This window comes from Hyperolius riggenbachi, chromosome 4 (genome assembly GCF_040937935.1).
Source record: "Hyperolius riggenbachi isolate aHypRig1 chromosome 4, aHypRig1.pri, whole genome shotgun sequence".
Taxonomy (NCBI): Eukaryota; Metazoa; Chordata; class Amphibia; order Anura; family Hyperoliidae; genus Hyperolius; species Hyperolius riggenbachi.
This window is the reverse complement of record NC_090649.1, coordinates 441,647,485-441,662,306: the sequence shown is the minus strand read 5'-3', so window position 1 is coordinate 441,662,306 and position 14,822 is coordinate 441,647,485. Positions and strand designations below refer to the sequence as shown.

Genomic DNA, 14,822 nt, shown 5'->3' with positions numbered 1-14,822 from the left:
TCAGCAAAGCTGAGATTCTAAAATAGATTCTCACTGAGCAGGGACCCCCATTTGTGTAACAAAGGACTTGTGTAAATATATCAAGGTGTCAAATTTGAGAAGCTCTGTCCACCACACATGGATGGGTTAACAGAGAGGTTCAACAAAACTCTTAAAGCAGTAGGATTAACCATACTATGCCAGGAAAAAAAACCCACATATATAAGTAGATAAATACTTGATCTACTTACATAACACATGTATTTTACTGTCCACGTTTTGATTTCAGTGAATTTTATATAGTAAATGAAGAGAATTCTGTTCCTGGTGGGAACCATGTCTTTTGCCCACAGTTTGAGGCTAAATACTGATGTAATTTATGCCCTTAACTTTTTTTCTTTTCTCCTTCAATCGCTGAGTCACCTCAGCCTTGCTTGTAAACACAAGAGAGCAGAGGATCGTGTTTCAGATAGGCAGCTAGGCAGGGAAATAAATGGAAGAAGAGCAATATAAAAAGAACCCCCAGCATGCAACTGTTTGGCACTGACTATTAAAGGACCAGTGCTCCTAAACTGTGTGATAAGTCCAAACCATAACAGCAGAAAAAGTTTTGAATGCAGGATTAGCATCTTTATCACTTAATACACTCAGACCAGTTGCTGTTGAAATTTGATTTCAATGCGACAATCTCGCTTTAAACATATGCTGAAATCGTATTTGATAAAAGTGAGAATTATTAGTACTGCTCATTCCCTTATTTTACATTTGTAGTAAGAAAAGTGCGCAATCTAGGGAATACTCTTCCTTTGAATAATAGTTTAAGGAACAAGAATGATCCCATCGAGTAAAGAAGTCAAAGGAAAGACTGGTTTTGTCCCTCTAGCAGGGATGTCAAACTCCAATCCTTGAGGACCGAGGTTGTCACACCTTTTTGGCTTTGTGGTGAATCAAGTCAAACATTTCTTCATTTCTCAGTCCACCCTAAACACTGGTGTGAATATGGCCCTCGAGGACTGGAGTTTGACACCTGTGCTAGAGGGTTTCTTCCATAAGAAGGTCATCTCTTTTGGTTTCCAGAACGCTAATGCTGCTTTTCACAGACCTGTGTTTAGGATCTTGAGACTTTATCAAACTTTAGATGATGTTAGTGGGGGGATATTAATGGGGGATTAGCCAGGAGTGTAGGGCAATGTTTTTGTTATATGAAGAGGATCTTGTGACATCTTGGAAGATGAATCATCTGAGTAAGTGTTCATTCAATTTCTCCTTCCCCTCACAGGGCAGGAACCTGGCAGATCTGCGTAGAAGTCAACCTCGTGGCACGTTCACCATGAGCACCACGTTACGTCTCGGCAAACAGATTCTTGAGTCCATAGATTCCATCCACTCTGTAGGCTTCCTGCACCGTGACATTAAGCCGGTGAGAGCCAGGTCCACCTGTAGCAGTCACAGTGACAAAGTGTTCCATGTGCCTGATATATCTGGCTGGGAAGTCTTCAATGCTAAAACAAAACGACCTCTTCAGCAGAATTCTTATTAGGGTGACCTGGTGTGTGAGGAAAGTGATGTGTTAGTGTGACCTGGTGTGTGCTGACACTGATGTGTGATGGGGTCTTGGCGGTGATGTGTGAACATCCAAAATATGTTGTCTAATCTTCATGCTTCTAATACAATATTATTGCTTAAGTATGCGTTTTCCTTTTTCTGCAGTGATGGAATATTGGCAGTGATATGTGATGGGATATTGGCAGTGATCTCTTAGCAGTATTCTCCCCAGAAATTTTTTCCTGCCGGGTGGCATGAAAAAGTTGACGGGTGGGGCAAAATGAGAGAATGCAGGGCTGGTGCGTCTCTGCACAAGTCTGCTTATAGCAGAGAAGGAGGTGAGGCGATGACATCCGGGTGCTCACCAAAACTAGCCGCGTGGAGTACCCAGCTAAAAGAGCCTGGGGAGAACACTGCTTAGTGTGGTGTGGTATTGGCAGTGATGGGTTATTGGCAGTGATCTCTTAGTGTGGTGGGGTATTGGCAGTGATGTGTGGTGGGGTATTGGCAGTGATCTCTTAGTGAGGTGGGGAGTTGGCAGTGATGTGTGATGGGGTATTGGCAGTGATGTGTGGTGGGGTATTGGCAGTGATCTCTTAGTGTGATGGGGTATTGGCAGTGATGTGTGATGGGGTATTGGCAGTGATGTGTGATGGGGTATTGGCAGTGATGTGTGATGGGGTATTGGCAGTGATGTGTGATGGGTTATTGGCAGTGATGTGTGATGGGTTATTGGCAGTGATGTGTGATGGGTTATTGGCAGTGATGTGTGATGGGGTATTGGCAGTGATATGTGATGGGGTATTGGCAGTGATCTTAGTGAGGTGGGGTATTGGCAGTGATGTGTGATGGGGCATTGGCAGTGATCTCTTAGTGAGGTGGGGTATTGACAGTGATGTGTGATGGGGTATTGGCAGTGATCTCTTAGTGAGGTGGGGTATTGGCAGTGATGTGTGATGGGGTATTGGCAGTGATCTCTTAGTGAGGTGGGGTATTGGCAGTGATGTGTGATGGGCTATTGGCAGTGATCTCTTAGTGTGGTGGGGTATTGGCAGTGATGTGTGATGGGTTATTGGGAGTGATGTGTGATGGGTATTGGCAGTGATATGTGATGGGGTATTGGCAGTGATGTGTGATGGGTTTTTGGCAGTGATCCCTTAGTGTGGTGGGGTATTGGCAGTGATCTGAGATGGGGTATTGGCAGTGATCTCTTAGGGCTTGATTCACTAAACCGTGATAACTCAAATATCACACCTTATCAAAGATATCACACCTTATTAAATTTAACACGCCTTATCAGAGTAGCATAGCGAGCGCTACAATCCCACAGGGGTTCAAGGCAGGACGAGTGCCATTGCCAATTAGCAGGCATAAGTTTGTAGTGCTCGCTATGCTACTCTGATAAGGTGTGTTAGCTTTGATAAGATGTGATATTTGAGTTATCATGGTTTAGTGAATCAAGCCCTAGTGTGATAGATTTTTGGCAGTGATGTGTGATGCGATATTGGCATGTGTTAGTGTGATGGATTATTTGCAGTGATGTGTTAGTGTGATGAGGCATTGGCAGTGATGTGTGATGGGGTATTGGCAGTGATGTGTGATGGGGTATTGGCAATGATGTGTGATGGGGTATTGGCAGTGATGTATGATGAGGTATTGGCAGTGATGTGTGATGGGGTATTGGCAGTGATGTGTGATGGGGTATTGGCAGTGATGTGTGATGGGGTATTGGCAATGATGTGTGATGGGGTATTGGCAGTGATGTATGATGAGGTATTGGCAGTGATGTGTGATGGGGTATTGGCAGTGATGTGTGATGGGGTATTGGCAGTGATGTGTGATGGGGTATTGGCAATGATGTGTGATGGGGTATTGGCAGTGATGTGTGATGGGGTATTGGCAATGATGTGTGATGGGGTATTGGCAGTGATGTGTGATGGGGTATTGGCAGTGATGTATGATGAGGTATTGGCAGTGATGTGTGATGGGGTATTGGCAGTGATGTGTGATGGGGTATTGGCAGTGATGGGATCTCAACCACTGTCATACCAACAATATGTATTTGTAGTTTCACAGATATCCCCAATGAAATAACTGAAGTCTTACAAGTCTTAGAACAGAATCCTTTTATATAAGTGTATTCTTGTATTTATATACTGTACAAAGAATATACAAAAAAAAATACGTAGAACAGGGTTATAACAAGTACTAATTAAAATATAAAAATATCTCACAGCTTTGGTCATCTAAAGTACATGAAATGAAAGTCATACCTTACCACTCCCTTGTTACTGGGGCTCAAACTCACGACCCTGAGATTAAGAGTCATTATCTGAGCCATGCGATATAAGATATCTCTGTATGTGTGTGTCCTGAGTTTTCTGAGCCAATGTTTATATACAGGTTTTTAGCTGGTACACAAGATATATGTAGGTCTCACGTTCAAGTTGGGAAAACATGCTTTCCAGCTGCAGAGCCAACATTGGCTTGGCACCAGCACTGAGTACCTGGTCCTGAGCTACAAGATGTACTATGTCTAGAGTAGACTATATGTGCAGACATTCTATGCATGACCTCTAGGTTACCTCTTTTGTGTGAACATTTTGTATGTGAACTCCAAGATGTACCCTGTGAGTTCAATAAAGTGTATTAATGAGTCTCATTGTTATTATTTATAAAGTGCCAACATATTCTGTGGCGCTGTACAAAGTAAGAAACAAACATTGGGTACATAATAATAAAGACAATAGTATGCTTCAATATACAAAATACAGAATTTGTAAAAATACAGAATTGGTAATTACAGACACACAAGTAAAATGATGAATACAATGTATAAGAAATGCCCAGACTCAAAAGGGTGAGAGAGCCCTGCCTTTGCAAGCTTACAAACTAAAGAAAATGGGGGGGGGGGGGGGGATCTAGTATACAATATTTATACCTAGAGGCAGTTACCTAGTAGGAGTACAACTTAGTCAGAGGTCAAAGGGAGAATGGCCTCAGGTAGAGTGCATGCTTGTTGGAAAGGTGAGTTTTGTTTTTAGAGAGCGTTTAAAGATACGCTATAAAAGGTTGAAGAGTAGCGGATGTGTTGTGGAAGGGCATTCCAGAGTAGAGGTGAAGCATGTTCAAAATCTTATATATGTCAATGGGAGGAGGTAAATCTATAGAACAGAAGAAGGTCATGTGCAAATCTGAGATTGCGATTGGGTCGGTATCTGGAAACTAGTGAGAAGATGTACACAGGAGAGAGATTGTGGAGAGCTTTGTAGGTTAGGGTTAAAGTGAACCCAAGGTAAGAGGGATATGGAGGCTCCCATACCTATTTTATTTTCAGCAATACCAGTTCCCTGGCTGTCCTACTGATTCTCTGCCTCAAATGCTTTCAGCCATAGACCCTGAACAAGCATGCAGCAGATCAGGTGTTTCTGACAATATTGTCAGATCTGACAAGATTAGCTGCATGCTTGTTTCTGGTGTGATTCAGACTACTGCATCCAAATAGACCAGCTAGGGCTGCTAGGCATCTGGTATTGTTTAAAAGAGAATACATATGTCAGCCTCCATATCAGCTTGGGTTCACTTTAATGCTGGGCATACACGGTACATTTTGTACCACTGAATAGAGCCGCTAGCTTGATTCCGGCGCGTCCCCGCGAGTGCTTCTTATCTTCTGTTCGTTTTCTTCTATTGTTCTGCCCGCGGTATCGAGCGTGGAATCGATCCGGCACGTCGGATTTTATCAATCGAGCCATCAGCGGCTCGATTGAGCGATGCAAAAACGTACCGTGTATGCCCAGCATTTGAGTTTGAACTGGATCCTCTGGTTAATTGGTAGACAATGAAGAGCTTGACAGAGAAGAGCAGCAGAGGAAGAGCGAGAAGAAAGAAGAGTCGAGCAGCCGCATTCAGTAGAGGTTGGAGGTGTGCCACTCTGTTAGTTGATAGTCCACAAAGTATTGTGTTACAATAATCCAGACCAGATATTATAAGACATGTTTGTTTGTGCCCTGAGTGAGAAAAGGTTAGATGCGTTTTTGAGTTGGAGATGACAGGAGCTAGTTAGGGAGTGAATGTGAGCGAGAGAGCAATCAAATATTACCACAGGGCAACATGCTTTAAGAACTGAAGTTATGGGGGTGTTATTAAAATGTATTATTGTTATATCAGGCAGAAAGGTGGACAGAGACGGTGGAAAAATTATTTCTGTTTTACTTATATTAAATTTTAAAGTGTATCCATGCTGAAGATTACTCAAAGTTTTAAACATTCCTGGGGCTTCCTCCAGCCCCATCTGCTTGGATCGTTCCCACCCCACCGTCCTCAGCCTTTTCTGTTGCCGGGTCCCGTAACTTCTGTCAGTCACGGCCAGTCTGACGTAAGAGAAGTGCGCTCTTTACGTATCTCTCCAACAGCTACCGGAGACATACCTAGAGGGCGCACTTCTTTTGCGCAGGCTGGCCGCAACTGACAGAAGTTACAGGACCCGATACCAGCAATAGAGAAGGCTGAGGACGCGGTGTGGGAGCGATCCGTGTGGATGGGGCTGGAGGAAGCCCCAGGTATGTAGAAAACTTTGAGTAATCTTCAGCTCTGGTTTCCTTTAAGAAGCCAGATGTCATGAAAGAGAATACAGCAGACAAGCAGTCAGGAACATGTGTGAGGAGGGAGTTAAGGTCTGGAGCTGAGAAGTACAGTTGTGTATCATCGGCATGTAAGTGGTATTGAAACCCAAATGAGTTGATTAAGTTTCCTAGACCGTGAATGTAGATGGAAAAGTGGAGGGAGCCAAGGTCAGAGCCTTGCCATACCCCCATAGACAAAGGATGTGGAGAAGAGAGATGATCTGAATTAAGAGACTCTGAAAGTATCCAAGAGAGATCAAGGCCCTTTATGTCTTCAGATGAAAGTATCTGTGGGAATAAGGTGTGGTTGACAGTATCAAATGCTGTTGACAGATCAAGAAGGACGAGTATAGAATACCTTTGGATTTAGCTGTAAGAATATCATTGGCCACTTTAGTATGAGCTGTTTCTGGGGAGCTGGAACTGATCAAGCAGAGAGTTATCAGATAAATAATGGCTAATTCAGCATGTACAGGGGTTGGACAAAATAATGGAAACACCTTAAATTTTGGCATCATAATCTTTGAACATGTTTTAAGCAATCAAAACTTGACATATTTTTTTTGTTTTATTTTTGTTATTTGATATGTTTAACCACCCTGGCGTTGTATTAAGATCGCCAGGGAGGCTGCGGGAGGTTTTTTTTTTTAATAAAAAAAAAACTATTTCATGCAGCCAACTGAAAGTTGGCTGCATGAAAGCCCACTAGAGGGCGCTCCGGAGGCGATCTTCCGATCGCCTCCGGCGCCCAGAATAAACAAGGAAGGCCGCAATGAGCAGCCTTCCTTGTTTCGCTTACCTCGTCGCCATGGCGACGAGCGGAGTGACGTCATGGACGTCAGCCGACGTCCTGACGTCAGCCGCCTCCGATCCAGCCCTTAGCGCTGGCCGGAACTTTTTGTTCCGGCTACGCTGGGCTCAGGCGGCTGGGGGGACCCTCTTTCGCCGCTGCATGCGGCGGATCGCCGCACTGTAGCGGCGATCAGGCAGCACACGCGGCTGGCAAAGTGCCGGCTGCGTGTGCTGCTTTTTATTTGAGCCAAATCGGCCCAGCAGGGCCTGAGCGGCAGGCTCCGGTGGTACTGGACGAGCTGAGCTCGTCCAGACCGCTCAGCTGGTTAATTAAAATAATTGTATTTTACAGATATTTAAACAAAAGTTGATTTATAATTTATAAAAGGCGGTCTGTAACCTGTTGCTATTTGTCTACCGTGCTTGAATAAACTACCTCTGTATTGGAGTGCCGGTTTCCGATTTTCTTCATTTCCTATAATTTATAAAAATGGCAGATCTCTGAGACATTCAAAGAGGTCAAATTGTTGGTGCTCGTATGGCAGGTGCTACTGTAACAGAAACTGCCTGAATTCTTAGCATTTCAAGAGGTACTGTCTCAAAAGTAACGACTGCCTTTGAAAGAGAAGGAAAAACGTCCTCAGCAAAGCACAGTTGTGGCCAAAAAGTCGAAGTCTGAGAGAGACCATCGGACTCTAAATCGAAATGTTAGAAAAGCTCGCAAGACCACGGCTCCTAAAATCACTGCATAGCTGAATGAACACCTACAGAACCCAGTTTCCACAAAAACTGTTCCGACGCGAGCTGCACAAATCTGGATTCCACGGAAGAACTGCAATTAGAAAACCTCTGTTCTCAAAGACAGTTGTTTCAAAGCATTTAGAGTGGTGTAGAAACCACCAGAATTGGTCCCTTAAGCAGTGTAAAAATGTGATTTTCTCTGACGAATCATAACTTACCTTATTTCCGACCTCCGGCCGAGTGTACGTTTGGAGACAGCCGAAAGAAGCATTTCATCCAGACTGCCTTCTCCCAACCGTAAAACATGGCGGGTGTTCTGTGATGATCTGGGGTGCTATTTCTTGAAAATCCGCCGGGCCAATGATTTCCCTTCATGGAAGAATTAACAGCTGAGACTATTTAGGAATTTTGGGCGGCCCAGTTCATCCTATGGTTCAAGAACTGTTTCCGGAGGGGAATGCCATCTTTCAAGATGATAATGCCCCAATCCATACAGCTACAATTGTTAAAGAATGGCACGAGGAACATTCTAATGAAGTTGAGCATCTCATCTGGCCACCACAATCCCCAGACCTCAACATTGAGCATTTATGGTCGTTATTAGAGATTCAAGTAAGAAGTCGATTTCCGCCGCCATCGTCTCTAAAAGAACTGGAGGGTGTTTTAACTGAAGAATGGGCTAAAATTCCTTTGGAAACAATTCACAATTTGTATGAATCAATACCTCGGAGAATTGAGGCTGTAATTGCCGCAAAAGGTGGACCTACACCATATTAAAATATATTTTGTTGATTTTCAGGGTGTTTCCATTATTTTGTCCAACCCCTGTATATATCGTACAAATAATTTGGATGCGATTAGGAGAAGTGACAGAAAAATGCCAGTGGAGAGGGATAGGTTAAATAGTGATGTTAGTACAGGCATGATGGACAGCTGTGGAATGAGATGGGAGGGAATAGGATTCAAAGAACAGGTGGTTAGATGGGATTTTGAGATTAGTAATGAGAAAGAATGTTCAGAGAGTGGTGATAAGGTACATAGAGAGCAATTGATGAGAGAGGTGTAGATGGAATTTGAGGGCTGCATGGAAAAACTACTTAGGATTTTGTCAATTTCATAAGTGTTGTATGGGATGGAGAAAGGAGTTAAGTGCTGAACAAGCGCTTTGGATTGTGGAAGTGAGAGGATATTAGGGAAGAAAAATAGGACTGTTTTGCAGAAGAATGAGCATATCTAAAGTTGTTAAGGCTTTTTTTTGTATGAAATTAAGTCCTCGCTTGTGTTGCTTTTTCTCCAATGCTTTTCAGCTACTCTAGAGCACCTTTTCAACTGTTTAGTAGCTTTGGTCAGCCAGGGTTGGCGATTAATCTTCTCCAAAGGAATCCAGAACAGCTCTTTTATAAATTTATTTTATTAAAGCCTTAAAGGTACAAAAATAAAAGCTGCATAGTGGCTACGGTGGATTATAGCAGATGGCTCTGTTTCAATCTCCCGCCGCGGGAGACTTTGGCAATCTCCGGAAGCATTCGGACTTTCCGAAGACCGAAGGCTCTTTACTGCGTACGTGCAGTGCGCAAGAGAGGGCGCTCACGCTTGTGTAGTACAGAGCAGCCAGTCTTCAGAAGCCCGAGTGCTTCCGAAGGCTGCCGAAGTCTCCCCAACCCGGAAGAGAGCTCCACGACCAATTTGGTTGTGGACTGCTAACGGGGGAGCCTCGAGGGAACGCGGACACCGGGAGGAGTACGGGAAGGTTCTATAGGACCGAGAGCCTTCCCTCTCCTTAGGTAAGTATCTGTTTTTTATTTTAAAATACACTTCAGACTCCCTTTAAATAAAGTACATTTGTAAAAGAGCTGTGCTGGATTCCTTTGGAGAAGATTGGACGTACGCCCCGCTGGTACACGGGTGCATTTACCGCTCGCTCGGATACCCCCTACCGTTTTAAGCGCTGTCCCATACTACTTTTTAGTTTGCTGTGTTGGCGATTGACACAATGGGGGCCGACACTGGTAAGAGGGGAGAAGACATGCATGACTTTTGTGTTTGAGCTGTGGTAGGATGTAGCTGCCAAGTCTTAATGAATACAAATGGTTACATGTATTATATACCACATAACTACTGAATACACACTAGAAATCATATAAGAATGCAGACTGTTATAGGAATTATAAACCACATTGAAATATATATATATTTTTTCCCCACAGTTTTAATACTTTTGACTACTTGAGATTACCTTAAAAGAATGAAAACTTGATCATATAGATATAATATTTCTGACATTGGTGTGAACTGGTGTTGGCATTGATGTATTGGTGTGGTTTGGTGTTGTGAGTCATGGGTTGATGTGATTGGATATCAGTTGTGATTAGTGATGGCCAGGTCTAGGAGAACTTACGGAGAAGCATGTGATTTGTTTTAACATCTGATAGAATTACAAAGCTCTGATTTGCTGTGATTACATCCTGCTTTAGCACATGACCATGACCAGCAAATCAGAGACTTGCATATCTATCACTTGACCAAACTGATCACATGCTTCTCCATGAGTTCTCCCAGACATGACCATCAGTGGTAGTGATGTATGTGTGCTATCTGCCATTGATAGTTGGGCTCCTTGGTTGTTGGTAGGGATGTGTTAGTGTGGATTGTTGGTTATTGGCAGTCCTAGGTTGGTATTGAAGAGTATTGATGTTGCATTGGTGTGTTTGTGCCTCTTATGCTTTAGTTAATCTGACTTTCTCGGCTTGTTTTCTTCAGTCTAACTTTGCGATGGGACGCCTACCATCCACCTACCGGAAGTGCTACATGTTGGACTTTGGCCTGGCACGGCAGTACACCAACACTACAGGAGAGGTGCGGCCGGTGAGTGGCACATGCTAGGACTTGGGACAGGTATTTGTCAGATTCAGCCTGATCACATGATTCCCGTTCCTTGCCTTCATGTTTATGGAAGTTCTTCTGGTTTGTTTTATGGTCATTTTAAGTTGATGAGTTGTTTTATTTCCATCATTTAATTCTTTTTGTTTTTCAGTTTATTTTTCAAGCCATTGTGCAGCCGTTTAATTTTGGCGACGGGGATATGCAGTGTGAGTCTCGCCTCTTCATCATTTCATTTTGTTTTATGTTTGTTTCTTCTGGTTTTGTCTGGTGGAGGACAGGGTGGGTGGGCTGCAGTGGACGGCTGAGTGGTCTCCATTACATCAGACATATATGTTTCTTAGATGACAATTCTGAGAATTGCATGGGCAACTGATGACACAGTCAGGTCTGCAGGTGCAGGAGGACATGGAGAGCCCAACAGGTAAAGAGTGACATAAGCAAGGGTATGAGATAAGGACAGTGTACGGGTGAAGAGTGATACAGACAATTGTATGGGAGAAGGAAGATAAGGACAGTGTATAGGTGAAGAGTGACACAGACAAGTGTATGGAAGAAGGAAGATAAGGACAGCGTACGGGTGAAGAGTGACACAGACAAGTGTATGGGAGAAGGAAGACACGCACAGCCCTTCAGTTGAAAAGAGAGACAGACAATTGTATGGGAGAAGTGAGACAAGGGCAGCTTATAGGTGAAGAGTGACACAGACAGGTGTACTGTAGAAGACAGACACAGGCAGCGTATAATTAAAGAGTGACACAGACAGATGTAATGGAGAAGGAAAACATGGACAGCCTTCAGGTGCAGAGTGACACAGGCAAGCATATGGGAGAAAGGAGACAAGGGCAGCGTACAGGTGAAGAGTGACACATACAGGTGTATTGTAGAAAGGAGACAGCGGCAGCATATAGGTGAAGAGGGACAATGACAGGTGTATGGGAGAAGGAAGACATGGACAGCGTATAGGTTCAGAGTGACACAGACCAAGGGTATGAGAGAAGGGAGACATGGACAACCCTACAGGTGAAAAGTGATACAGACACTCACAGTAATTGGGACTTCTGTGGACATCGGTATGTTTGGAGTGCACACAGGTTCTCTTCACTGCATTTCTCCTTTAGTACAACACCCTTTGCTAAAGGAAAGAATGAGAAGGGCAGAACCTGACAACATCTCTCTGCATTCCTCCACAGCCCCGCAATGTCGCTGGATTCAGAGGGACTGTCCGCTATGCATCTGTCAACGCACACAAAAACAGGGTAAGTCCAACTGCATTGTGTGATTAGATGGAATGCTTTGATGTCTTGCCCATGCACCTCCTCTGCACATCTCCATCCTGCACTTCTTCTGCACACTTCCTTCCTGCACTTCCTCTGCACACCTCCTCTGCACACCTTCTTCCTGCACTTCCTTTGCACATCTCCTTCCTGCACTTCCTCTGCACGCCTCCTTCTTGCACCTCCTCTGCACGCCTTCTTCCTGCACCTCCTCTGCACGCCTTTTTCCTGCACTTCCTCTGCACACCTCCTTCCTGCATCTCCTCTGAACACCTCCTTCCTGCACCTTCTCTGCACGCCTCCTTCTTGTACCTCCTCTGCACACCTCCCTCCTTCCTGCACCTCCTCTGCACACCTCCTTCCTGCAATTCCTCTGCGCACCTCCTTCATACACCTCCTCTGTATTCCTTCTTCCTGCACCTCCTCTACACACCACCTTCCTGCACCGCCTCTACACACCTCCTTCCTACGCCTTCTCTGCACGTCTTCTTCGTGCACCACTTTTTCACTATCCTTCGAGCACCATCTCTTCACTACTCCCTGCACCTCCTCTGCATGCCTTCTTCCTGCACTTCCTCTGCATGTCTCCTTCCTGTACCTCCTCTGCACGTCTCCTTCCTGTACCTCCTCTGCACACCTCCCTCCTTCCTGCACTTCTTCTGCGCATCTCCTTCCTGCACCTCCTCTACATTCCTCCTTCTTGCACCTCCACTGCACGTCTCCTTACTGCACCTCCTCTGCACACCACATTCCTGCACCTCCTATTTACACCTTACTGCACCTCCTATGCACATCTCATTCCTGCCCCTCCTCTGTGCACCTTCTCTGCACGCCTCCTTCGCACACCTCCTCTTCATTACTCCCTGCACCTCCTCTGCATGCCTTCTTCCTGCCCCTCCGCTGCACACCTCCTTTCTGCACCTCCTCTGCACACCTCCTCCCTGCACCTCTTCTACAGTACAGACCAAAAGTTTGGACACACCTTCTCATTCAAAGAGTTTTCTTTATTTTCATGACTATGAACATTGTAGATTCACACTGAAGGCATCCAAACTACAAATTAACACATGTGGAAGTATAGTACATAACCAAAAAGTGTGAAACAACTGAAAATATGTCATATTCTAGGATCTTCAAAGTAGCCACCTTTTGCTTTGATTACTACTTTGCACACTCTTGGCATTCTCTTGATGAGCTTCAAGAGGTAGTCACCTGAAATAGTCTTCCAACAGTCTTGAAGGAGTTCCCAGAGATGCTTAGCACTTGTTGGCCCTTTTGCCTTCACTCTGCGGTCCAGCTCACCCCAAACCATCTCGATTGGGTTCAGGTCTGGTGACTGTTGAGGCCAGGTCATCTGGCGCAGCACCCCATCACTCTCCTTCCTGGTCAAATAGCCCTTACACAGCCTGGAGGTGTGTTTGGGGTCATTGTCCTGTTGAAAAATAAATGATGGTCCATCTAAACGCAAACCAGATGGAATAGCATGCCGCTGCAAGATGCTGTGATAGCTGTCAAGAACCAGCCCCACGGCAAGCCTGCAGAGACAGTTCCCGACTGGGGATTTGACTAGATCGAGAAGGGAACCAGCCTTATTTAAGCTAACACAAGGCTATCACCCCTCAAGAACACTTCTCACTGCCACCACTAGCTCCTTCTAGACACTTCAACGATTCCCACTCTGCTGCCGAGTGGCCTTCACTCAGTCTCACGTTTTCGTATTTGGGTCAGCTGCGCGCTTAGGCCTAAATATGGGAATGCCACACACACAATACAATCACACAGTAGCAAGGCACAATCCCAGCAGTACAATCAGGCACTGAACTTGTAACGGAAATTACACTGCAGTCTCTAAGCTATGAGCTGTTAGTACATCAGAAGTCAGGCTTATTAAATAAATATTTAATATTCCAAAAAAGTGGAACAGTGCAGAAAGGAATATACTGTATACAAAAGATTTATAAAAAAACAAAGTAAAAATTACAAAGACACACAACAAGACAGTTTGCTCCAAAATAAAAATGGGAATAAAACGTTACCAGCATACAGATCGGAGCGTGGTTTGCGAGGAGCCCACGCTTCTGACCAGTAGCCAGGACACTTCTAGCGTGTTGCTAGCTTCTGGGGAAGTACAACTCTAAATCTTCCTAGCAGATTTTTTATGGGAAGATGGCTAGCCTGGGGCTACTCAATGTTCACATCCAGAAATCATCTAATTTCCTTAGATGATGACACCATGGTTTTTAAAGACCTCTGTAACGCTTGCTGTGATATGCACATTCCAGAGGTTTCCTGTTCTGCCAGACTCTGAGTCCTGATTGTCTATAGAGAACAACAGGTAGCTGTTTACATGTATACAGAGTTCAAAGTGATGCACACTCCTTCAGCCCAACTGGTGGGGTAATTGTCTAATTAAGAGTTTCCTTGCTAGAGGCTAGGTAGATATTTGCTAATTAAATGTCCAGGTTTCCTTGGGCTATTCAACGTAGCTGGTCTATGCAAATCAGATTTACATTCCTTTTTGAGAGGCGCAAACTTCCAATTTCCAGGTGGCCATTCTTCCAACCTTAGCAGCCAGGCTGTCTCTAACAGACCTACACATATGACATAGTACACAGCAGACAAAATGAAAAATATATGACTTCCACGAGATACACATTCAAATGGCTGTTATATTACACACAACATGACAGTAGCCATGCTGGTTCAGTATGCCTTCAATTTTTGAATAAATCCCCAACAGTGTCACCAGCAAAGCACCCCCACACCATCACACCTCCTCCTACATGCTTCACAGTGGGAACCAGACATGTAGAGAGCACCGTTCACCTTTTCTGCGTCGCAAAAAGACATGGTGATTGGAACCAAAAATCTCAAATTTGGACTCATCAGACCAAAGCACAGATTTACACTGGTCTAATGTCCATTCCTTGTGTTCTTTAGCCCAAACAAGTCTCTTCTGCTTGTTGCCTGTCCTTAGCAGTGG

At 44.5% G+C, this 14,822-nt stretch overlaps 1 protein-coding gene across 1 annotated transcript in view; it reads left to right on the top strand.

Annotated features, from left to right (window-relative positions):
• The window catches only part of TTBK1 (tau tubulin kinase 1), a 102,067-nt gene that overhangs the window by 46,602 nt on the left and 40,643 nt on the right, over window positions 1–14,822 (top strand). The window contains exons 5-7 of the mRNA XM_068232593.1: window positions 1,259–1,399; window positions 10,443–10,547; window positions 11,756–11,821. Coding sequence (XP_068088694.1) covers window positions 1,259–1,399; window positions 10,443–10,547; window positions 11,756–11,821 — 312 coding nt within the window. The remainder of the gene's footprint in view (window positions 1–1,258; window positions 1,400–10,442; window positions 10,548–11,755; window positions 11,822–14,822) is intronic.